Genomic DNA, 26,681 nt, shown 5'->3' with positions numbered 1-26,681 from the left:
TTTTAAGGTTGACTTTACCATTTGTTTTGTATATTTTAGATCCACTATAGTGATTTTTAGAATCTGTAGCTGTAGAGATTTTTAAGATATGCAAAATATGTAAAGCCTATGTTGATTAAGCTTTTATAATGGCTTTCTAATCAATTATATTAACCTTTAACTAAAATGAATGACATAAATTAGCACTTGCATGTGTTGCTTTTTTTGGTGGTATCTGTGGTATTTTTTTTGCATAAATTACTTTTTATGGAGAATTGTTATGTATGGGGTAAAAAATAAAAAAAACAAATTTTGATTCTTGGTGCCAAATGCTGTGATGAACTCCATACAGTTCAGTATGGAGGCTCACAAGAAAGAGTAATCAAGTGACAAATTTTGACAATTGATCTCATAACACCATTATTAGACTTACAACTCTAAATCTCATTTACTAACTGAGAAATATTTAATTAAATTTCAGTGATAAAGAACAAATTGGTATATCTATTTTTAAGCCAAATTTTAATATCTGAGGATTTGATTTTTCTGGACATAGTATTATTAAAAATAATGATTTTTTTCATTAAGTTATTTACCTTGCTGAAATACTTCCAATGCTAATACCTCAGATGATTGAAATTATTTATCTGGAAGGCTTAGCTTTTAAAAGGAAAAGTTCTTACCTGAAATAGATTTGTTTCCGTATTAACATGACTGGTGATTTTTGTTTACATAATAAAAATCTCCTCTGTCCAGTAATTCCACTTGAAGCCCTGAGTTATGTTTTAGTTCATATTCTGTAAACAGCTGAAGAATTTATTTTATTTTTAAAACATAGTTCAAACTTTCTAGTTCTTTGATGTTCTTTCATTTACCATAATCTTGTAATTTATTAGAATTTCATAATTGAGGGGCGCCAGGGGGCTCAGTCAGTTAAGCATCCAACTCTTGATTTCAGCTGAGGTCATGATCTCAGGGTTGTGAGATTGAGCCCCAAGTCGGACTCTGCACTGGGCGTAGAGCATGTCTAAGATTCTCTCTCCCTCCCCCAGTTGAGTGCACAAATTCTCTCTCTAAAAAAATAAAATAGATAAGAATCCTATAATTGCGCTTGAAAGTAGTAATCTTAAAAGTTTATCTGGTGCAAACTCCCATTTCAACCAACCCCCTTTTCCAGGTTTCTTAGCACCTTGCTTTCTCACTTAACATATGTATAATATTTTTTTCTGTTTTGATGGAGTTGGTCTGTTTTGTGTTTTGTTATGACAGCCTTTTGTTTATTGGTTATTTGTAATGAAAAGCATAATTGACAATAGTTAATATGACTGTAAGTTATTTGGCAAACTGATTGTCCCATCAGTGTTTATATTATAACTACTTAATTGTATTTTTCTAGTAAACAGTCTTATGCCACAGTTTATAAAGACTAGTAAAGTTAGAAGTGAATGTTACAATTATACAGTAGTTCTAAAAATAAAACATTACCCTGGAACCTTTGAAAGAAAGTAAGTGTAGCAAAAATGTGACTCTAAAAATAAATGTTGAACCATTTGCTTTTTAAAATAAGTTCCTTTGGTGTTAGGTTAAATATATAAGTAAAAAGTTTAAATAAGCAAAAGGTTTTGGAGTTCTAAATAAATGTTTTCTAGAAGAAAAATTCTTTTTCTTTGCAAGTTAGCTTTTCCCAGCACATACTTTGCAAAATATCTAGCTTATTTCCTTTGTTTTTATTTTACATTTTTGGATCTCTGGGTGGCTTCAGAACAAGGCACCTCATTTGTTGGTATATTATTCTATCATGTATATTGTTCTTAGCAGCAATCTCCATTTAATAGCTCTGGGATTTTTGTTTTTTATTTATGAAGGAAATTTATATTGCTGTTCTTGAAAAGCATTACTTTTTAAAAGCCTTTGTTGACTTAGAAATGTTACAACTTAAAATCATGTTATTCTTAAAAAAAGTATTATGGGTTTTGTTTCAAAATTTAAACTTGCCTAATGGGTAGCTCTTTTCTCCACAAGTTTATATAGATGAGAACCTGACCTTTTAGGAGACTGGCTCTTACTCAGTATAAACTCCGCTTGTTTTCACGTTATACTTACTAAAATTAGAATGGTCTTAAAGTACTCCCATCAGTTATACTAGTTAACTATTCATATTTGGACCATTCCATTGTAAAATTCAAATTGAAATTATGATCTTTAGCCTCTTGTTAAACTTTTCTTTCTAATTAGTAGTTTTCATTATTTTGTATGTGCCTTTCACAAATCATCACTAAGAGGCAGTTACAATTATCCTTCGAGGGGATTCATTTAATTCCATTAAATGAAATTAATTATGTTATATAAAACCACGATATAAATTATTCATTGGGCTCCATCCACATTTTGTTGTTTTGTTCTTTATCACAGTCACTCACAAAGATCCTAATTGAAAAATTCAAAATAAATTAATTTCAAGTATTCTTTCTTTTTAAACTTTTTCCTCTCATAACTCATTTTTGGCTGAAAATGTAACATAAACATTATATCAAAGTTATTCATAAAATGGGTTTTCATTTTCAAGCCTTCATATTGCTGATATATTCATTTCCAATCTTTTAATATTGACATTTGCCATTCAAGAGTTATTTTTCTAAAGATTTTATTTATTTGACAGAGAGAGACACAGCGAGAGAGGGAACACAAGCAGGGGGAGTGAGAGAGGGAGAAGCAGGCCTCCCGCCGAGCAGGGAGCCCCATGCGGGGCTTGATCCCAGGACCCTGGGATCATGACCTTCCTGGGATCATGACCTGAGCCGAAGGCAGACGCTTAACAACTGAGCCACCCAGGCACCCCAAGAGTTATTTTCTTTAAAAAGTTAAAAACATGAGTGTTAAAATTCATGCTTTTTTCATTATAATAAAGTTTATTGTTGATAATTTATTATTTTACTTTCAAGTTTGAATACAAAATCTGTGGGTCCAGGTCTCTGCACAAGATTTACAATATAAATAAAGAAATCAACTAAATAATATTGTTTCTACTTTGAATTGAAGTGAATGTTACATTTTTTGCACAATGAAACTTTATTAACATCTCTTGATGAAATTATAGAACAAGTGATTTTGTTAAAATTCTACGGTGACTAATACTATTAATCCTTTTAAATCATACCAATAAAATATTCCTGCCTTAATGTCTCTTCTTTTTACCTGAAAGAGAAACTTTAGAGAATGGTTTTAAGGAGGTGGGGAAGTAGAGCTTAACTTTCTACTTATGTGTTTGTGAAGTGTTTCAACTAAAACATGGTATTACAACAAAACTTAGAGTACGTATGATTTTTTTTTCACCTGAAGGAGAAACAAAGGAAAAAGAAAACTAATCTGCTGTGTTTTTAGCCAAGTAATAAAAACTTGAGAAGCTTTAATTTTTATTTTGTCTCTGTTCACTTTTATTTTATATCCACCATATATGTCTGCCACAGAATCAGCACTACTCTTGATTTGATATCCCTTATATGTTGGACTTGTCATGTAATGGTCTCATTTAGTGCATTTACCTCATATTTGGGGACTCTGGATAGAGGGCTGTTGCTATGTTAGCACTGAGTTTTGTAGTTTTTGCTTTGCAAAAATCCCCATTCAGTACTATTGTGAATTTTAGAATTTTGTTTTAGTTAAGGATTTAGGATCTTCTGCAAAAGTTCTCAGTAGGTTGAAACTTGTGGTTTATCTAGTGGTTTCTGGACTTAAATAGGATCAGTGAATGCTGGGAAGTTGGGCATAGGATCTGGGTGGGTAACCTAGTGTGATATAAGGCATGAACTTTTTTTTTTTTTGGCATGAACTTCTGAGTCTTGTTTTCTACCTTAAAAATTTATATAAATTTTATTCCTTTTTACCTCTTTTAATATTTTTAAAACATAGGATTTACTACAAGTTCTGTGACTAACCTTTTCTCCAGAATTGGAGTAAAATTGGCTTCAGGAAGATGTACCATTCTCATTCATTCTGACATAGGTAATGGTTAATCTGTAAACAGTCTTAATCACAGGTTTGAAGTTACCGTTTGTACCTAATATTGGCAGTGATTTTTAAAAAGAATGTCTCATTTATGCCTGCTGCCTGTACCCAAAGATCTTGGAAGCCTAGAGTTCCTTTCCCAGTCCCTTCTCATAAGAAGCTTAGCAATGTGCAGACTAGAACTGAATATACAGTGAGCAGTACTCAAAGGTGCGGGCCAAATTTTAGGTAATCTCAGTTTGCTCAGGCAGTCCAGTTTGCTAACCTAGGGATCTTGCAGTTTTCTGTAGACTTCCTATTTTGCTTTCAGTGTCAGTAATTACAGTCAACTCTAACAACAGTCCCTGCCCAGTGCACCATCAGCAGAAACCTGATAACATCAAAATTTGAATAGCATGACTTTTAGCACTTACTGAGACCAGTGCAATGTTTTGAGATTTTTTTAATCCTCCTAAAGTCTGTAAAGTAGGTACTATTATTACCTCTGTAGATTTATATAGATCTTATAAGTTCCCTAAAGTCACAGAACTCTTAGATCTGTAGAACCAGGATTTGCACCCAGGCAGTTTTGGTTCCAGAGCCCATTGTTTTGACCATGGACTATATTATTTCCCATTGCAAAATGTAAGTGGAGCAACTTATGTCTCCTTGTTAATAAAACTGGGATATTCCATGAAAATTTAAGGACAGTATCAATTTCAGAGTGCCTTGACAGAAGAAAAAGGGAAATTTTATATTGAACAAGGTTATCTTGTGATAATTTCAATTTTCACTATAACGTATATAGTGCAGGCAGTGTCTCCATCACATGTCACCAATATCCTATAATTGATTTTCAAATGTGCATGTATTTATTTCACTCATAGAAAAGAGGTTCCTATCTCCAGAGATACTTCCACTAAAATTAAATGTGATGGGAAGTTATTGAGGGACTTTCAGCAGACAGCACATTTATGTTCTAAAATGTCTAAGTGGGAAAGTTAATTCCAATATAATTGACCATAATAGATAACAAGTCAGCCCCAACTATTACAGTGAAATAATTTTTTAGCTTAGCTTTCTTGTGTTTTTCATTACTTAAAAAGTTTCCTTATTGTATATTCCTACAGCATTAAATATAAATTAGTATATTAGCATTAAAAGCTGATGTTTATAACTCCTTAAAACTTGGAAGATTCATTTTTAAATCATTTTAAATCTTTTTGTGGGTCTCCTTTAAGTCTGTCAGCTAACCTCAATTTATTAAAACCTTTATAAACCCTGACTCCATAAAACTTTTCATAGAGCTCAATTGTAGGGGTTTTCATTAATCTTATGTATAAGAGTTCTATGATCTGAAACCTTAATGTCTGAAAATGAATTCATTGTTCACATCTGCACTTATTTTTAGAATAAAATTTACTTTTGTACAAACTAGAATGATTCAGTGATAAAAAAACAAATTTGTATTCTCATCTATAGTCATTTATAGTTCTTGTATATATGTTTTATTTTAATGATAATGTTAGATAAACAAAATCACAAAAACATGCCATGTGTACTGGACTATGAAGAAACACAATTCTGCTATTAAATATATCTAAAAAATAACTTCTACGTATCTCAATGCCCTCAGGGAAGCTGGTGGTAAATGTACCCATTTTCCAATTAAATCATTCATCCAGTGTTGCTTTTATAATAATGTAGTAGGGTATAAGAGTGGTCAAATAGTTCATTCTTTTTATGAAGTTGCTTTTCCACTAAAGTGGCTCTAAGAAAGTGGCCAGGACTCTTCTGATTTCTTGGTTTTTAGGTCTCCAATTCAGTATTATTTGTCCCTGTTTACATAGTTATCAAACAACTTTTCATCTATTCTATATACCAAGAATTTTGTTTTCCTCTTGTGTGAGTTTTTTCCTCTTCGTTTCTGGCATTATATATAGATCCTCTACCAATGTCTAAGATTAGATCCAGCTATATAAATGCAAATGTGTAACTTTTCAAATTATTTTTTTCCTTTTTTCCTATTAAGAACCAGTTATCTCTCAATATTTCACTAATTTTTGTTTAAGCAGCACACAGTTTAAGATATTTAGCCAATTTAATTTGATGGAGTAGTTCAGATTTTACATAAATTAGCTTTAGCATTATCCTATTGTTCATTCACTAATTGCTTCATTCAACCAATATTTATTTGTCTCTTGCATGATACATGCTAGATACTACAGAGTACTTAGGATATGTGATAGTTAATGAGTATGATCAAATCCTTGCTTGTTTGCAATCTAGAAGGGGATGCAGATATTGAATGAATAATTAATAAAATAGTTAAAATGGTGATAAATGATTTGTTCATACTGATACCTGTAGATCTAGGACATTTTAACTTATTAAGGAGGTGAAATGGCATATACCAAATGACACTTTATACACCTATACAAAAGACTTTATGAGATAAATGTACAAGGTAGTTAAAGTATAAGAACATGCACACCAGTCTTCACTAAAACTTAACCTCTGGGAAGGAGAGGAATGAATGCAGGAGGAATACTGCGCTGAACTGAACCCAAAACTCATTGAAGTTCTGGGCCTGAGATGAGATGTGACAGAATGGGGAAATAGATGGGAGAAGGTAGACGGATATGAGACGTGTTTAAGAGATGAAGGTTGGCAGCACTTGGTGATAGTATTTGGTGGATGAAAATGAGATGTCAAGGGGACAACCAGGTTTTAGTATAAGTGATAGGGCAGATAGTGCTGTGTTACTAAGATGGAGAACACTGGAGAAGCAAACCTTGGGAGTACAGGGAGAAATGAATTTTGGTTATTGTAACAAAGGTCTGTTTGGCTAGATATCAAGAGTATGATTAGTAGGGGTTTAAGTGAATGGCGTTGTTTTTCTAACATAACAAGAAGTCTGGGGGTAGAAAATCCAGGATGTGTGCCATCTGTAAGATATACTCCAACCAACCTTAGTGTGTTGGCTTTAGATTTCCTGCCTGTCACCTTTTAGTTGCAAGATAACTGTTCCACCTTTAGCCTCACTTGTATGGTCAAAGTGGAAGAAGAAAAGAAAGAGGGATACCTAAATCAGATAACCCATTTGACACTTACTGACCAGACTAGCTACAAGGGAATCTAGGGAAGAATTTTTAGTTGGCACATTGCTATCCCTAACTAATAGAGATTCTCTTAGCATGGATGGGGTAGGGAATAGATCATAGATAGGCAATTGGCAGTGTGAGAAAACTAACTTCCATCTGACATATTTATATTTGTGAGATACCCAAGTAGTGATGCTGAGTATCACATATAGGCTTAAAACTTAGGAGAGTGGTCTGAGTTGGAGATACAATTCTGTGAGTTGTTAGCATGAAGAGAGTAGATTTGAAACTCAAGCTGTGTGAGATTGCTCCAGAAGACAGTGCCAAATGCGAAGGAACCTTAAGGAACTCCCATTTTAAAAGAACAGTACACAAGTCTCCCACTAGGGAAAAATGTCCCATTAAGAGAAAATCCAGCATAACATAGTAGAAGTCAAGGAAAGAGTATTGTAAGAAATTTGGAACAGTCAACTGTACCAAAGCAGATAAGCATTAAGATGAGGGGTGTCCATTTACATTACATCTTTCCTAAATTTCTTTTGGTGTTAAAATGCCCTTTTATTTAGTATGATATCAGTAGATGGTAGGGTTGTTTTTATTTATGTGCTCAGAAAATAAAAAATCGGCAGCCCATATTGGTAACCTTCTCCCCACAGTTAAGAAAATTTTCTTCACTTTGAGATTTAAAGGTCGGAGAACTATTGGAGTAGAGCAGGTTTGGCTGCTGATAGAAAAGACCCAGTAAAGAAGGAGAACCTGAGATAGAAACAGGAGAGCAGAAATGGCCAATAAAGTGATGTCTCTGGAAAGAAATGGAGCTCTCAGCACAAGTGGAGGATTAGGTTTGGTGGGAGGAAAAGCATCTCTTCCCAAAAAAGAGGACATTGAGAGGCAGGCAGGTAGGTTTGCAGACATGGTAGGGAGAAGTTGAAGTTTCTGCCCCTTGGCTTCCATTTTCCTGAAGAGTATGAAAGGAGGCTTTCCACTGAGAATGAGTTGTGGAGTTGGAGGGAGGCTGTGCGGTTTCCAGGCATAAAGAAGATAGGAAATGTTGATTCTTGAAGAGTGGAGCAGAGCTGAAGAAAATAGGGCAACTTTGTCAGAATAGTATTGAGGTTGCTAACCGTGGATTTGCTGTGATGCTAATCTGCTCTGTTGCCACCCGCCTCCCTCCCCCCATTATCCCTATAGCTGCATTCCAAATTTAGGTTCAGAAGCTGCAGAAGATCAGGCAAGGGATTTTAGAGCATTTACCAGATAGTGATTTTAACAGTAGGCTTTGGAATCTACTTTAGACCCTCCCTACATAGAAGACCTATGTTTAGACTTTTTTCTTTTAGAATTTGATTCTACTTAAAGAATTTTCAACTAATATAGATTACACTAATAGGTGAGTTCTGTGTATAATTTTGCCATGTCCAACCTCCTTGCTTCACATAAAATATTGCTGATAAGAATTATAAATGTTAAAATACAGATACATGCTAAGCAGTCTCATGATAAGGCCCTGAGAATGGTGCTGGAGTGATTTTTTTTTTGGCCTATATATATATATATATATATATATATATATATATATTTTTTTTATACAGTGCTAAACGTTGCATTATTTTTAAGGGTCTTAAAAATATCCTATTCTCCAGCAGCTTCTTGTATTATGTGCTGGAGGAACCTGTTAGCATAATTTGATGATATTAGAATGTCTATGAAAGTGCTTTGAAAAGTGTACAGCACTAGAGAAATAGATGTCATTGTGCCTGTTCTCTGTGTTGTCTGTAAAGTCGGCATGTCAGACTTCCCACAGTAGAACTGCAAAATAAACATTAAAGAATGTAGAGAATTAAGTATGGCTCTCTGGAGATGAGAAATTTCTTTCTAAAAGCAGTCAGTAAGAATGTACTGTGGTTGGAATAACTACAGAATATTCATGTCCCTGTGCCTTGCTTTGTTGTAGCAACATTTAGGGCATGCAAAGGAGAGATCGGTCCTTTAAATTGAAGACAATTCTGTCTCTACTGCTGCCAAGTCTTTGTTTTGTTTCTTAGCAGAAAGAGAACCCCATCTCTTTTCAGTGACCTTGTATATATTTATTTTTAATTTCTACCAGACAGTGTGAGAATCTTTTGATTCTATTTGCCCTGACCCTGTTTTGTTTGTTTGTTTGTTTTAAAGTATTATGTACAAGCATTTGGTGACTGTTTTCTTCTCTTTCTGTCTTATTCTTTGCTTTTAGTTTCTTTGACCCCTTTTTTACCTACTTGTTTTTTTAGTTAATAATAATTGTAAATGAACATGATCCTTTATCATGCCAGAAGTGTGGCACCTTGCCCTCTATCTGAACACACTAATGTTAGCTAATCTTCATGGAGTTTTAACAAATATTTGTATAAGAGAGATAGAGAGCTGGGAAGATAGCGAATATGAAACTTTGATAGTTGTCCATGCCATATAAAGACTCATAGGTTTGCCACATGGAAAATGCACTTCTGTTCTTCAGGGAAATAGCTGCCTTTGCCCTTGCTTATTTCGATTTTCCTCCTAATTGTTGCTGACTTCTTAAGTAGGAATACTGTTTGTTATGCCACACAAAGATATGCTCTTAGCTACTTTTATGCTTTGATCTAAAAGGAGGGTTGCTAATGGGCCCACTGGTATTTTTTTTTTTAATTTTATTATGTTATGTTAGTCACCATACAATACGTCATTAGTTTTTGATGTGGTGATCCACGATCCATTGTTTTCGTATAACACCCAGTGCTCCATGCAGTACGTGCCCTCCTTAATACCCATCACCGGGCTAACCCATCCCTCCACCCCCCTCCCTCTAGAACCCTCAGTTTGTTTTTCAGAGTCCATAGTCTCTCATGGTTCATCTCTCCCTCTGATTCCCCCCCTTCATTTTCCCTTCCTTCTCCTAATGTCCTCCCTGCTATTCCTTACGTTCCACAAATAAGTGAAATCATATGATCATTTACTTTCTCTTCTTGACTTATTTCACTTAGCATCATCTCCTCCAGTCCCATCCATGTTGATGTAAAAGTTGGGTATTCATCCTTTCTGATGGCTGAGTGATATTCCATTGTATGTATGGATCACATCTTCTTTATCCATTCATCTGCTGAAGGGCATCTGGGCTCTTTCCATAGTTTGGCTATTGCAGACATTGCTGCTATGAACATTGGGGTGAATATGGCCCTTCTTTTCACTACATCTGTGTCTTTGGGATAAATACCCAGTAGTGCCATTGCTGGGTCATAGGGTAGCTCTATTTTTAAATTTTTGAGGAACCTCCACACTGTTTTCCAAAGTGACTGTACCAACTTGCATTCCCACCAACAGTGTAAGAGGGTTCCCCTTTCTCCACAGCCTCTCCAGCATTTGTTGTTTCTTTCCCTGTCCATTTTTGCCATTCTAACTGGTGTAAGGTGGTATCTCAATGTGGTTTTGATTTGAATTTCCCTGATGGCTAATGATGATGAACATTTTTTCATGTGTCTGTTAGCCATTTGTATGTCTTCTTCAGAGAAGTGTCTTTTCATATCTTCTGCCCACTTTTTGACTTGATTATTTGTTTTTTGGGTGTTGCGTTTGAGAAGTTCTTTATAGATCTTGGATACCAGCCCTTTATCTGTAGTGTCATTTGCAAATATCTTCTCCCATTCTGTGCGTTACCTCTTTGTTTTGTTAACTGTTTCCTTTGCTGTGCAGAAGCTTTTTATCTTGATGAAGTCCCAAAAGTTCATTTTTGCTTTTGTTTCACTAGCTTTTGGAGATGTATCTTGAAAGAAGTTGCTGTGGGCGATGTCAAAGAGGGTACTGCCTATGTTCTCCTCTAGGATTTTGATGGATTCCTGTCTCACATTGAGGTCTTTCATCCACTTTGAGTTTATCTTTGTGAATGGTGTTAGAGAATGATCGAGTTTCATTCTTCTGCATGTGACTGTCCAATTTTCCCAGCACCATTTATTGAAGAGACTGTCTTTTTTCCTTTGCATGTTTTTTCCTGCTTTGTCAAAGATTATTTGACCATAGAGTTGAGGGTCCATATCTGGGTTCTCTATTCAGTTCCATTGGTCTGTATGTCTGTTTTTGTGCCAGTACCATGCTGTCTTGGTGATCACAGCTTTGTAATAGAGCTTGAAATCGGGCAATGTGATGCCCCCAGCTTTGTTTTTCTTCTTCAACATTTCCTTGGCGATTCGGGGTCTTTTTTTAGGCCATTCACTGGCATTTACCAAATAACATCAGCCACTGAGATAAGCTGTTTATTTGCTGCTAATGTTGTAGCAATCATATTTGTTCTCTTGACATTGACCCAAAAGTCATATTTCACTTTTAAAGACTTAAATGCAGAAACTGAAGATATCTTTAACTTTTTGCCTTTTGTGGCATTGATATGCCAAGTTGAATGATTTGTTTTGTTTGTCTATTTTCTTTTCAATTAAAAACAAAATACCTTTGGCTAGCACCTCAATAGAAAATTAGTATTTCTGATTTCCCTAGGAACTGTTTCTTAGTTGCTATCTTCTGATTTTAGTCTTGGTATTGTATTGGTGAGGAAATCTCATTTCAGGTTTTGTTAGGAAATCTCTTGGCCCAGTAGATACTGCGTAGTGGTCGAGAGCACTGACCCGAGCATCAGTCAGACTGAGCATGAGCTCTCCCTCTGTCGCTTACCAGCATTATTACTTTGCTCAAGTTAATTTAAATTCATTAGCCTTCAGTTTCTTGTCCTTTGAATAATAACAGATAGTAATACTTAAAGCACTTAGCTCAGTCCAGAGAGAGTAGGTGCTTCATATTAGCTATCTTTTTCTAAATAATGTATAATCTGAATGTTTGTCTTTTTGGGTTGTCAGATTTCTTTGATAAAGTCATGACTTCTTAATTTAAGAATGAGTAAAATTATTTCAGGTTAATCTATTCACTGAGAAATTTTGAAAATGGTATGTTTAGGAGAGTTTATTCTTTAATCAAGCAGAATGCAGTGTTTGGAGCTGCCATTTTGAGGTTATATTTTGTAAATGAAATTTCTATGCTCCTCTTTAGAGTAAAATTTACTATTCAATTTATTCCTCTCTATTAAAATTATTATATAAACACCTCCTGCATTAAAAATTTGGAAATGTTATGAAATTTCTGGACTGTTATTCCCTTAAAGGATTTTCTCTAATCCTCTGATCATTGTCAGTTTGGATTAATTTTGTCTATATATAGCAGATTAATAATTGTGTCCGAATAAGTCAATGGAAAAGCTTAGGAGCATGTAGCCTTGTACTCATCTTCCACTTTTTAATCACAAAAGTACTATAATTTTGTTTTTACATGTCCATATGATATTTATATGAATATTAAATAAGGAAAAGAGGAAATATCTTTGCTCACGTACGCATTGTGCAGGTTTATATTTCTACCCTTGTTGACAAGTAAGAGATTAATTTACATTTGATGACAACTTAAAATTTTTCTTTCGCTATACTATAATAGGTTTGTATTTTTTAATCTGACCTTAAGAAAAATATTTATGAAAGAAGGCTGAAAACTTATTTTCATTTAAAGGCTCAAAAAGGCCAAGTTGGCGTGAAGCTTTTAAAACAAAACTGGATCTGGAGTGATGATGGTTTATTTAACAGATGAAGAGTGTCTGTCCCATGGCAACAGATACCATAGCGAGCTGGAAATGAGAGAGTGGCTCACGTCAAACTAGAAGTGGTGAGAAGGGAAGGATGGTTTTTCAGTTTCCTGCTTTTTTTTTCTTTTCATTAAAGCCTTTCCAAAAGGGCTGCATTATTAGTCTTTGTATGAAGACAGAAACTAATGAGGAAAAACAAGGGTATCCCCAGTGTTGCAGTTGGTAACCGAGTTGGAAATAGAATCCTTGGAGTAAAGCTGATGAATCAGTCCTCCCTTCCTTCTTCCCTCTCTGTCTCTCTTCTCCGACCTTTCCCTCCCACCCTCCCCTCCTTCCTTTTCATATTTAGCAAAGGACCTTTATAGTTTAGAGGTAAATTGCCATTCCATCCTTTGGTTTTCTTCTGTCCTTTGGATAACAGTCTGAGGTCTGTTAAGGACTCACATCACCATGGTCTAGTTGTACAGAATTGAGAATGTAGCCCAGCTACATTACTGATTCATATGCTATATGACCTTGAGCTAAGGCCCTTAACCTCGGTGGTAGTAATAAATAAAATATACCTATAATTTTACAACCAGCCTATCAGAAATGTTTAAAAACAATTACAACTTTTTAAAATGTTGAATTTTTCAAGGTTGTTCACTATAGAAATGTAAAATGATATTATGTAGTTCTAATTGCTACTTGTACAGAATTAAGGCATTTGGGAGGAGACAAAGTCACACAATTCAACTTTTAAACAGGCTTAAAATGAATAGAATGATAGGATTGGAGAGTTAGGAATGTCTTATTTTAGAATTGTAAAATTGATAGACTCTCCAACTGCTTCTAGCTGTTTTGGAGAAAAAAGTACTATTTTGATATGCCAAGTATGCTAGTGTGAAATGAACTCATGTGAACTGTAACATTTTTGTCCTACTCTTGTCATGACTTTGTATAAATAAACTAACATCAGGTTGTCTGGTTCTGGCAGGTTGTGACACAGAGATTTGATAAGGAAAATGTAGTAGTACTGGAAAATGCAGCGTAAAGGGAAAGCTGGTTAACATTTAATTTATAAATTTTTAGTGGCTACCTGCCCAAGTGAAGTTTTTCTTTACTATGGAGAAACATACATTAAACATCAGAGCCCTTCATTTATACGGGCTACTGTTGAACTATGTTATATTCCACTGCTTTATACTGAGGAGTGATTCATCACAACAGATGAATCTATCTCGACAGTCACTGTTGACTCACTGTTTTCTACACTGGCCTTCTTGACAGGTATTTTAAAAGTAACATAACCCAAGTATCCATTGTGGAGTTAGGGGATTAAGCCTTGATCAATGGTTAGCACACCCACATCCTTATGTCAAACTAGATTATTTCAGGTTAATCTATTCACTGAGAAATTTATGGAGTTGCACGAGTCATCTCAGAGGGTGTCCTTGTCCTTCAGTTTGGTTTATGATGCTCGTCATTCCAGAGGGTGTGCCAGTGTAGCTGGGAATGCTTGTGGAACTCTTTTAACAAGACCAGGAAGTAGACTGTCCCTAAATGAAATAACCCTCCGTCTGCTGTCTCAAAACTGTTAAGCTGTTCCATTTTCTTTCTTGGCATTCTACTCATAGCTCATTTTGTGATTTATGCAAACCTTAAAAATATAGGTGGCTATTCACTGGAGTAAACGTGGTTTTAACTTTAAATGGTGCCAGTGCCTGTGCGCCCCCCCTAGTGTTTTTTTATCTAGAAGTGAATGGTACTTATTTTGTGATCAAGCTCCTTCTTGTCTTGATCTATGACTTGGACTAAATTCAGCCCTGCAGCTAGCTTGTTTTCATGGGAAGAATTCTAAGCTTCCATGTTACCCTCTAATAATTTTTTTTAAAGGCAAGCTAGTATTTGTTTCCCCTGATACCACAGAGCTTTTGTACATTACAGTTTTCTGATTTTTTTTCTCATTTTGTGTTTCTCTCTCTGAGCTGAAACATGCTTGTGAATAAAGTATTATTATACTCTTAATGAACTGATTATATTCTAAAACCAGCCACTCTTGGGCCTTATTTAATAAGGAGTTTTAGAACTTTGGAAATATTGAATAATTAAATGACACATACAATATATAAAAAAATCTCTTCAAACTAGCTTGGTCTAAATTCAGAATTTTAAAAAGGGGAGTTCATGCATGCAGTCACTGAAAATCATCAAGGATTTATTGCTCAAAAGGACTAATATGCTTTAACGAATAAGAACTATGGGTAGTTAATATATTAGTGGTATCCGTGTTGGAACTCTGGATTTCTCTTGAGTGGTAGAGGAGATAAGATACATAAGTAAATCTGCCATAGGTGATAGTGCCGTGGTGAGGGAAATGTCGGAGAAAGAGATGAGTTCTGATTGAAGAGATTGGAGTAGAGCTCATAGACAGGGGCTATGAATAACACTGCAGTGGAAAACGGGTGGAGAAATGATGCTTTCCGGCAATAGAAAGTGTGTACTATGGCTTAGTAGGAGCAAAAGGTACATTCAGGGTTGTAGTGGGAGATACAGGGTCTGATTGATGACTCCGTGGCACGTGCTGTCACAGAACACCACGCAGGCAACTGGCAGCAAGTTACATGGAGAGTGACTGCTGGATGAGATGCCTGAAGAAGTGTGGTAGCAAAGAAGGGGCTTCCAGAGGTTTTCCGGCTGGCCCTTGAAAGAACGGAAGGGTTTGATTAGGAATCTAGAGGTAGGAGAAAAAGGAGCATTGGCACAAAGATAAAAACAAGAGCAGTAAGTAAGACCAGTTTTGTTCTGTGGAGGTTGAGAGAGCAAAGGGAGTTAGCCAGAGTGAAGAATCTTGAGTGCAAGATTAAAGAATTTAAATTTTATCAAAAATGATTTGGGGATTTTTTTGACACTCCCATGCTGAGAAACCTTTAATGATCAGAGCAATATTTTGAGAAGATTAGAAATATATGGGAAAGTTTTGGTGGGTGGAAGGACCAGAAGTAGAGGCACCAGTGGGGAGGACTGAACAAATTTGGTAGTGATACTTGAAGTAAAAGCTAAAGGAGGTAGAAGAATTAATAATGATGACAGTTTAGTCCCCCAAGTGGTGCTGGTAACAATTTGAATATTTGATGCTTTGGGAGAGACTATTGATTTAGTCAGTAAACATATTCTTTTAATTTCAGTATAATTGATGTATAACAGTGAGTGAGTCTAAGGTGTACACTGTGTTGATTGGAGTCAACGCATATTTAATGAGCACTTGTTATGTGTGGTAGGCACTGGGGTTATAATGGGGTAAAAATAAGGTTTCTGCCCCACATGGAACTTATATTTAATGGGGGAAAGAGACAAGAAACAAATTTAAATATATCTATATAAAAAATCAGATATATAATGTGAAATATCATATATATGATGTCAGATAATGATAAGTACTCTGAAGAGAAAAAGCAAGGTAAGGGATAAGGAATGATGAAAAAGAGGTCAGTATTCTAGAATATGTGAGATAACATTTGAGTAGAGACCTGAATGAAATGAGGGCAGGAGCCTCACTATCTGGGGAAGGCGCATCCCCGGCCAGCACAGCCAGGGTAGGTCCGAAGATGGCAAGGAGCCCACCTGGCTGGTGGGGAGCTGCAAGGGGCCGAGTGATAGGGCACGAGATGCACGATGTAACTGGGGAGTAAGGCATTTAGTGTTCTGAAAGCCATGGTAAAGAGTCTTAATTTTAGTATGATGGGGAGTGTCTGGGAGTGCTAGGACCTATGTTTTCAAAAGATCCCTGTGGCAGCAGAGTTGGTTGAGAGGAATGAACAGTTAGGAGGCAATGGCAGTCCTCCAGGTGAGATAAGGTGAGTCTAGGGTGATATAACTGGAGGTGGTGAGAAGTGGGATTCCAAGTACGTTTTGGAGGTAGAGCAGATGTGTTGATGAGCTAGACGTGGTTGTGAGAAACAGAATCAAGGAATATCACCAGGCTCTATTTGGTAGGTTTGTGTGATAGAAAAAAGCTAGTTCTGCCTTGGCATAAGCAGACCCTGTCAGCACGTTTGTATGAGGAAGTCTCTCTTCCTCACATCAGATGTACTTGGGCACTGGACGCCACAGCAGGGTGAGAGGAGCATGGGTTGGGTACCCCTACGTGGCCAGGCATCCTTGAGGAGGGCTCAACCGGTGCAGTCAAATGTGGCAGCCCTGGATGATAACTTGGCTTTTGGCCTGAGCAACTGGGTGAATTGTAGGGTCATCCCCAAATGAGGGAGACCGGAAGAGGAACTAACTGGGGTTGGGCGGTGGAAATCAAGTTCTATTTTGTGTGTAAGTCTGAGATGCCTGTTGAGCATTCTAGAGGCAATGTCAGGTAGGCAGATGGATATGGACTTTTGGTGCGGAGCCATCAGAGCTGCAGAGAGGCTTTCTATTTTTGAGTTTGAAGTGGCAGCATGACGAGCAAGTGGAGCTGTTGAGTTAAGGCTCAGGAACAAAGATTTGGATTAAAGATGCAGATTGGGAAATCACTCTGGCAAAAGGAATGTATGAGACCTTTGAGGAAAATTAGCCTCTAAAAGATGGAGACTGCCTTTGGTGTATTCTTAAGCAGTGGGAATTGGGGGATGATTCTGCACAGCAAAGCAGAGGAAGATCTGGGTAATCAGCACTGTGGAAGCCAAGGAGTAAGAAGGCAAGACTTGGTGGGGAGGTCCTCAAGGAGCAGGACTTGGGAAGGCCACTGGAGCTTTTGAGAGTAGAGGTAATAGTGGGGGAGGAGGCAATACAAGCTACCTTCAGAAAATACGCGCCGAGAGAGGGTAGCAGCAGGGTTATAGGTTGGTTTTTCAAAACAGGTTGAAGTTGTATCCATATTAAGGGAGAAATAGGGTTCCAGTGAAGGAGGGAAAGGGTGAAGGTGCTGGAAACAAGGAGCAAGTTTAGGTGATTGGGAGGATATATGTTTAAAGGAATCGGTAAAGAAGTTAGTCTCAGAAGTGAAAAAGGATAGATGTGTTTTGCTTTGAAGTTTGGAGAGAAAGAAGGGAGAACAGCTATTAGAAGTAGATTTTTTGTGTAACGGAGGGAGAAGTGAGAACAGTTATCTAAGTACAGCTGTGGTCAGGGTCATCTGCTTTGGGGGCACCACTGGTATTGAAGGCCTGAAGACAGAGCGAAAGGGAATCAATAAGAAAAAAAAAATTGTCAAGAAATTATGAGAGACCTGCTGGAAATATGAAGAATAATTTGTAATAGCCCATCAGTATTTTTTCTGTGGGCCCAAGAGCACAAAGGGAATTGGGGATTCCAATTGGATCCAGTTAAAAAAGGGGGGGCACTTGGAACAGTAGTTTATAACCCAGAAGAATGCCTATCAAAATCACCTGGAGACATTTTTCAAAAGGCTGTTTTTCCTAAAATGTGTCAAACTGAGTTGTGGGATTAGGACAATTGGAAATGGGAGGAGAGATGTTTCTGTATACTTTTAGAACATTCTCTTTGATTCTGTGATGCTTTCCCCTCCACTTCCAGGGAGAACACTGTTCTGGATTTAGGATTAGCAGGAGACCGACTACAGGGCACAGGCTGGGCAGGAGCAGTAAGGGCAGCTTGGAAGGCAAGCTAATGCACTGAAGGAATAAGAGGAAGGTTTTTTGGAGTAATGTCAACAGTAACAGTAAAATTTGGGGGGTGTGTTCAGCTGGTTCCTGTATTGCAGAACTTTACAGAGCCTTTCATGGGCCCATGAATTTCAAAGAAGTGGATTTAATATTTTAAGAAAATGCCTGACTATAGGACCCTTTTTACCCCACAGATCCTCTGTGCACAGTTTCTAGAGAACAGATTGTGAAAATCCTGGACCTAGAGAAGTCCAGAGATGGCTAGTTCCAGTTTGATTTAAAAGGAAAGCCACAGAGAGCGCCTGGGTGGCTCAGTTGGTTAAGCGACTGCCTTTGGCTCAGGTCATGATCCTGGAGTCCTGGGATTGAGTCCCGCATCGGGCTCCCTGCTGAGCAGGGAGTCGGCTTCTCCCTCTGACCCTCCCCCCTCTCATGCTCTATCTCATTCTCTCTCTCAAATAAATAAATAAATATTTTTTTTTTAAAAAAAGGGAAGCCATTGTGGAAAGGGGAGAGGTCCAGGGTAAGCTCTTGAAAGCGCAGCTCCCAGGCCCACGGCTTTGTTGGTAGATAGCTGGGTTACTTTCCATCCCTCCAATTCAACTCCTGTTTTCTACCATTGAGTCCAGTGTCAGTTGGATCATCAATATGAATATTGAAGTTGCAAAAGATGGAAGTGGGAATTTATGAAGTATTTACATTGTGTGTTCAACAGTTTCTCAAAAACAGGGTTGGAGAAAGTCTCTATGAAAGCAAGCCAAAATCTAATGACCTTTTAGGATAACTAGCCTTTTCCTTAATTGTAAGGACAAGCAAGTGGGTAACTGTCAAAAGAAGATGTACTTTGAAGTCTTGAAGCACTCATTAGCAGTGACTTAAAATCTGGGGAGTTTACCCACCTTTTGAGCAGAGGCAGCGTCCTAGGCTCTGAGAATGCTACAGTTTATACTACCTGGGCATTGACTTGACTGTCTTTCCAGGGGAGTATAGTCGTTAAGTTTAAGGTGATTAATACTGAATATTGTCTCCTAGGATTTCCAGAGAAGCCGGTGATTGGTGATTGGTGAGGACAGTGATTGCTGGCAGGGATTAAACACTTATATAGCATGATTAATTTTTAACAAAGATGTGATGTGAACTGTATGAGTATAAAAGTCCACTCTCACGGTACTGAGACAAACCAAATTAGAAGGGTTCTAAACAATTTTCATTTGCCCCAACTATGTGTGTTTCACAGGTCCCAAATTTCCACTTTTGTGCCAGTATCATTCCACTCCCTCCTTCATGTGGCTTATCTTTATTGATGAATTTTCTCTCCTAACCCTCTATTTCCAAAAAAAAAAAAAAAAAATCATGTGTGTGTGTGCTTTTTGGTGATAGAAGTGTATTTGTGGTAACTTTGTGCACGTGACACAGCTGAAGAGTTCAGAGCACATGGAGATCACTTACCGGTGATAGTAGCACATTCTATTTATTTTCCCCCCGTGGATGCCTGAACTCTCTTTTCTTCACAGGTGAAGTCAGTGATAAACCTTTTGTTTGCCGCGTATACTGGAGATGTGTCTGCACTTCGAAGGTGTGTTAACACGGTGGCGTATGGCTCAGCATATGGTTTACAGAAGTTTATGAAGTTGCTTCTGGGCAGATGGCCATTTTTTAAGGCTGATCTAATAAAAATGACCCAAACAAATTTATATTAAATCCCCCCACTTCCAGTGCCTAGGCTTCCTGTGCAGTCTTGTCCTTTTCTACCTCCTAAAAAGCCCAGACCTCTGTTCTCTCAAGTGTAACTGTTCAACTAATCTGGCTGATTAGTGCTTTATTGGAGTTGAATGATGCTTTCTCAGTCCCCTTCTTCCCTCCCCTTCCCACATTTGGGGGTGAAGAGGGAGTGAAAATGGGCATTTAGTGTTCCGTAGATCACCAGGGTTAGAAAGGTTGTATATCACTGCACACTTAACATAAGATCTCTTGTACAGAGTAGCAACTGAATTTTAACATGGAAAAATATTTATGCTTAATTTCTACTTTGTCTTCCAGTCTGATTAGTATTTATATCAACAGTATTGTATTATAAACTTCAAAGTTCCTAGGAGACTAGATCTTAATTGTTCTCACCAGAAAAAAAATAATTACATGATGTGATAGAAGGGTTAGCTAGAACTACTGTGGCAGTCATACTGCAGTATATGAATGTATCAAATCCAGCATGTTGTACACCTTAAACTTCCCTTATGTTCTATGCCAATTTTATCTCAGTAAAACAATGTGTACTTTAAAAAAATTTTTTTAAGTTTCCTGATTAGTACTTGTAAACTGTACACTATAAAATGTTACAGAATGGAAGCCTTAGTAAAAACATTTAACTTTAGTAGTAGGTATTAGTTTCTTGCCCTTCTGAGGCACAAACTTTGGTATGCCACTATCCTTGAGTTTTGAACAATAATGTAATGAAGCTGAATTCTGTGAGAGTTGGTGAACATTTCCTTTTACCCTTAGCTTTCCTTACAAAGCTAAGGAAAAGAGGGGAGGTGGCATTTACCCAGGAAGCCTGTGAACTGGTTGAACACGCTCTCAAGTTCCCATTAGTGAGCCCAATAAAGGATGGCACTTACTTGTCTCACAAGAGCTTAGAATGATGGGATAAATGTTATAAGGGTGAATGACATTTTATAGATCATGAATAGCTTATTCTTACACATTTTCAGATTTGCTCTGTCAGCCATGGACATGGAACAGCGAGACTATGACTCTAGAACAGCACTCCATGTAGCTGCTGCAGAGGGTAATATATGAACCATTTATCTTTTTTTTTTTTCCAGACGTAACTTCTACTTGATACTAAAATCTGCCTGTTTTGTTTTGGATACAGGTCATGTTGAAGTTGTTAAATTTTTGCTGGAAGCGTGCAAAGTAAACCCTTTCCCCAAAGACAGGTGAGCACTTATGTTACCTTCTACCATGTAATTGGTGAGTCTGTGTTTTATTATACAGGGCTATAATATTTAAGTTGATGGTATATTTAAACCCACCATGTATATATTGGAGACATTCTTCAACTTGCTATGGTACCTTACAAAGGCAACAAACAAAAAACCTTGTTTCTGCTAGGTTGATCATTCTCTCTCCCATATCTTACCTCTCATCTAAGGATGGTCTCTTATTCAGAATTTTTCGGGTTAGTCTGTTAGTCAATACACTGTATAAAGAAAACAGTGCTTTGTGTTGGAAAAGAAGAAATAGGAATTTTGTCCTTGGGGGCTTTTAACTTCAGAGGGTGGACAAGATAAACATTTATAGGAGCATATTAAAAATGTGTAAGAAAATTACTGTCACAGAACGCTGAAATGAATATATTAGATTTTCTTGAAATTCCTAGTTTTGGTTGGTGTCAGTTTTAGAAGGCTCTGTGGAGTTGAATTTTAATCAGTGCTTTGGGGAAGAGATGAGATTTGAAGGTACAGAAAGGAGAGAAGGGTGCTCTGTCTGCGGTGGGAGAAATCTGCCTGGAATATATTTTGCTTCTCTCCTCTCTTTCCTGGTCCACATGGCAAACCACCTTTCCTCTTGAAGTAAATGCTTTCCACAGAGTGGCCAGTCACAGGAAGCTTCAGAGTGCAGCTGTACTACATACATTATATATATAAAGTCAGCTCTGTGCTCACACACTTGCGCAACATGTACCTGGAGTTCTGTAACGGAATGAGTCAATAATGAGAATAAAGGCTAAGAATTGAAGGAAAAAATGCTTGATAGAGAGGTTTGAGAAGTATGATTAGGAGTTTTGGATTGGATATTTGAGGACTGTATTATAAATTTGGGGCAAGTTGATTATTCTCTAGCTATTAGATCTTGGTTTCACTGTTTTTTAAATTAGAAGTTTGGGTTTTATTAGTTCAAGCTGCTTGCAAGAAATGCAGAAAAGTTATGATGTGTCTGAAAATTGTTAGTGTTGTAAGTATGGTAACACTTTGGTTATTTCATCATGACCTTTACTGGCAATATTTTAAAACCTCATGTTAAGAGGGACAATCCTCCCTTTTATCCCCAAATATAATGTTCACACCAGCTCTTTCTAGAGCAAGAAACTGATGAGAGTCTTTCCCCCACCCAATCTTGTGCCCTGTGTTTATAATGCCAACTAAAACACTATTTAACACAAGCTGGAAACATTTACTGTGCTATTTTATCCTTTATATCTAAAGATTGAAGTGTTTTGTTTTTTGCCCTACATTGGCCTCTAGGAATGTGGAAGTAGGCATACCCATCTGATAGGCAGGAGATAGCCAAATAACTAACTTGGTAACTGGGTATTCAACTACTCTAGAATATAAGCTAAACCAAGACAACTCTTCTCTCCATTTCATAGAGTCACTGTCCCCTCAAATTATAAAACAGGTTTGAGTGAATGTAGTGTATTCTTTAAAGTTGACAGTTTGTATTATTTCATGGAGGAAGAGTTGTCAAAAATGTAACTTGCAGTTAACATTCAGTTGTTCCAGAAAGACACATAATTATTTGCTGTAGATGCCTGAACAGTCCCCCTCCCCCACCTCCCAGTTTAAGGCCACCAACTCCCTAAATTAATGAAGGCCAGTGTGGAAAAGGAGCTGTTTTTGGAGAAACACGAAGATACATGTAAAATGTTACTTACCTGATTTTGAAAATGAAGATTACAAAATTTTATCCAAAAATATTTTTTTGAGACTATTCAGAAAACCTTTCGGTTCCATACTGTGACCCCATTAAGGAGGTAAAAGGTTTAAGACAGAGCTGCAAAGAAATGGCAAGAAGGAAAACCAGAAGGTTGGGAGAGTAGCACATGACAAAGTGGGAGGCTGAGTGCCTGGCAGCCATGGAGAAGTTCAGTGGAGAGCGAGGAAGAGAGGCTCAAGAGTTTGTCAAGTATTAGGGGACTGATTCTCATACTCTCATTTACTTGTGTTGTGAGTTTCACAGTATTATCTCTTCTTTCCAAAGGCTATTGAGCTGGTTAATCACTGCTGGCAACTCTTTCTCTTATCTTCAGTCTTCACCTCTCCCACTGAGGAGTGCACCCCAGAAACACACTTAAAATGGAAAGTGTCGTTACTGTTCTGGTGGCACAGTGGTCCATTTGAGCCCCTGGGTTCCCATCCTTACCGGAGATGAGGACAATGTCAATCCCTCTGGGGCCGATGCCGCTCCTCCAGTGTGTTTCTGGGCCCTAATGAGGTCACAGTCATTTCCAGACTTCCGAGATTTGTCATGATTTTGAATTGACAGGAACACAAATTTTCAGTCCAAGGATAGGGTGATGGGTGTTATATACCTGACTTTTCCTTGGACATTTTATTTAGGGAGCGATCCTGTGGGCTTTTCATGAAATTAAACTTCCAGCATCCTGGAGGAGTCCACTCTATCTGTCGACACTAGAACTTCCCCTCCATATGTACTTAGATATGTGAACAAGATCCATTTGTAGAAGATCGCTTTCCCTTCCTCCCTATATCTCAAGTGGCCCGTGAGACCACTTTTTGAATTATGAATCCCTGTGTCTCAATTTTTACTTGTAACATTGCTGAAATGGCCAAATTTGAATGGCCCTTAAGCCTGCATTTAGCATCTAGGAACGCTGGATTATCATCTTTGTACAGAGATTATCTAATGACCCAGGCCATGTTGTGCTACCCATTTAGGTGGAATAACACCCCCATGGACGAAGCGCTGCACTTTGGACACCACGATGTATTTAAAATCCTCCAAGAATACCAAGTCCAGTACACGCCTCAAGGAGATTCCGACAATGGAAAAGAAAATCAAACGGTCCATAAGAATCTTGATGGATTGTTATAATGGTCTTAAGCCCCAAATATAAATCACTTACCTATTTAATTGTGGAAAATGATTATGAAGAACATGTGTATTTCTATCTGGTAGTGATGTATATTTTACAACATTTGTCATTTCAGTGTTACTGGAGTTTTCTTCATTGTACACACAGGACAAATCTGATCTCTTTGGGAAAAAATAGAAATAAAACAATCTCCCTCCATAATGTGAGCAATATTTACCTCGTGCATTGTATAATTTGATGTAAAAGAAATAGTTACCAATGCTAGCTTAACTGTGTGGTCTTCAGGATTTATTTTTGTGTGTTCTGTGAATTTTCAATTTATATGATGAACTTAGGCATTTATAAATTAAGTTCTGTTGTACAGTCTGTCCAGATGGGTCAAGGCTGCCTTCAGAAGCAAAAAGAGTGTGGTTTTTCAGGACTTCAAGTGTAGATTTAGTTTGAGTGTCCGAACAACTATATGCACTTAGGGTTATGTGTTTTAAATGTCTCCCATCACTCTAGCTTCATGGCGTGACTCTTTAAAAATTAAAATAGTTAACAACTGTTAGTAGCATAGACCAATTCTGATTAGACTTTATCAGGGAATCTGTTTAAGATATGTTTGGTGACCAAAATATATATGTGAATGTAGTTATATAATACTTTTGAAAAAAAAATTCCGTTTTCTATATCCCCCTTAGTCCAGCTTCTCTTCCCAGACATTTAGCTATTTGCCTCTTTGCTTTAGCTGGGAATGTGGGTGCTGGCACACTATGCAGTTTTCATGTTTTCCACCGAAAGTCAGAAAATGCCTCACATATCTGGCATCCGAGATACAACTAGGCCATTTGTCTACAGGCGATGAACCAGACAAATTACTAAGCTAAGTACAAATTAGTCAAATTCATCAACCTAAAAAAGGAAGGGATGTGCTGCCGCAGCTCTTTAAAATATGTTTCAGTTTCCAGGATAAAAATGAGGATAAATTCAGATCAACGCTCTAAGCTACCAAAGTTATTATGATGGTATGGGAACTGTTACACTTAACCTTTATTTTTAAGCCTGTAATTAAAGGCATCAAGATATTTGTTCTATTTGGGGGACTGCGAGATCATTCCAGTTTTCTCCTCATTCTCTACTGTGTAATTGTTGGTGGACTCTATAGTTTAATAAGAAGAAAAGGCCACCTCATTTTAAATTGAGACCCAGTGTCTGTCTTGGGGAGGAACTGCACCTACGCTTTATCCTATCATACCTCAGAGGTAACGGGGTTTGCTAATGAGGCTTTCTGATACTAAGCACACACACAGGCACATACACACACAAGTGGGCTTTTTTGAAGTCCTTTTTAGCCAAATGAGCAAAATCCTCAACTACAGGAATGCTAGCTGTTATAATGTAGCAAATTCAGCAAGTTCTTTTTTTTTTTTCCTTTTCTATCAGCACATACTGCTGCTTCCAACCTTTATCATGCCTAAGGGCCCCTTTCCCCTTCTAGCAGCCTCCAAATGTTTAGATTTTTGCTTCCAGTCGAAGTCAGTGGCTTCAGCCATTGCCCTGTTTCCTAGACAGCACCTCCTTTGGAGGAACCATGGCCAGTGTTCCTTAACTGAGCCCCATCAGGCACGAAGCCATGCCCACGTGTGCACTTCTGTGGGGAATACGGTGGGTGGGCACCTGGCCCTGCCGCTGTGCTTCTGCCCCACAGATCTCTCTAGCTATGCAGACAGGTAGTATTTGCAAAATGCTGTAGAGGAACTGCACTATCCCCGCAGATTATATGTGGTAGATGTTCTTTAGCTGAAATCAACTGAAATAACTTCACTCACACAGCAGCTTGCTTTTTGTGACGAAAATGAAACATTAAGATGATTGATTCCATTGTGTGGCTTAAAGGTTACCAACAATTTTGAGGCTTTAATGAAAAGAGGTTCTAACTGTTGTTTGGAAACAAAGAGAGTTTTCATCTTTTTTGTCAGATCAAAAGTATTTTGTAAAATCTTTGTGGTTTAGTCAAATGTGCCCTTATTTACCCATGAGGTTATTTATGACTACGCTGGTTCCTGCTCTGGCTGTTTGCTGTCGGCTGGTAATAACAAGTACACTTGGTTTCAGTGCTTTTGACTGTGCTGTTAACTGCTGCCATCAGTATACTCCAAAGATCTGTTTTGGCTTTAGGATCATTAAGTGCTTTTTCTGTACCATGAGAGCTCTCTGTGGTCATGTTTATTTAAAGCTTCGTATATATTGCTGTTTTTGGTGGTCTCAATTCTAATGATCTCATTTTGGGGTGCAATGTGCTGTGTCCCACTACTGCCCCACACTGCCCTTTAGCTGTAGAGCTGGATTTGCTGTCGACCATTTGATGCTGTTGTTTGTCGGGTGGGGACTGAATGACCCAATGCTGGATTTAGATTCTTCCTGGGGATTGTACAGCTATGAATGTATTTGCTTCCAGAACCTCCCAAAGTTGAATCTAATCTTAAAACTATAAGTTGTAAGTATTCTGAAATTGGGAAATATTTATTTTAAATGAAATCAGGTAGTGTTGCTTTTTACAGCATAATAAA

General features: G+C 37.4%; 2 protein-coding genes across 4 annotated transcripts in view; one reads left to right on the top strand and one right to left on the bottom strand.

Annotated features, from left to right (window-relative positions):
• GLS (glutaminase) overlaps window positions 1–24,330 on the top strand; it is an 80,228-nt gene extending 55,898 nt beyond the window's left edge. Inside the window, exons 15-18 of the mRNA XM_028122944.2 lie at window positions 19,808–19,869; window positions 21,002–21,078; window positions 21,166–21,229; window positions 23,972–24,330. Of these exons, the coding sequence (XP_027978745.1) occupies window positions 19,808–19,869; window positions 21,002–21,078; window positions 21,166–21,229; window positions 23,972–24,128 (360 nt within the window). The 3' untranslated portion in view covers window positions 24,129–24,330. The remainder of the gene's footprint in view (window positions 1–19,807; window positions 19,870–21,001; window positions 21,079–21,165; window positions 21,230–23,971) is intronic.
• The window catches only part of STAT1 (signal transducer and activator of transcription 1), a 293,833-nt gene that overhangs the window by 226,606 nt on the left and 40,546 nt on the right, over window positions 1–26,681 (bottom strand). For all 3 annotated transcript variants that reach the window (XR_015767855.1, XR_015767856.1, XR_015767857.1), the window contains exon 26: window positions 19,743–19,960. The gene's annotated coding sequence lies outside the window, so the exon portion shown is untranslated. The remainder of the gene's footprint in view (window positions 1–19,742; window positions 19,961–26,681) is intronic.

The sequence above is a fragment of the Eumetopias jubatus genome, unplaced genomic scaffold (genome assembly GCF_037043125.1).
Source record: "Eumetopias jubatus isolate StellerSeaLion01/CBP00866 unplaced genomic scaffold, mEumJub1_p1.0 scaffold_3, whole genome shotgun sequence".
Taxonomy (NCBI): Eukaryota; Metazoa; Chordata; class Mammalia; order Carnivora; family Otariidae; genus Eumetopias; species Eumetopias jubatus.
Note: the sequence above shows the minus strand (reverse complement) of the source record. Positions and strands in the feature narration are given on the sequence as shown.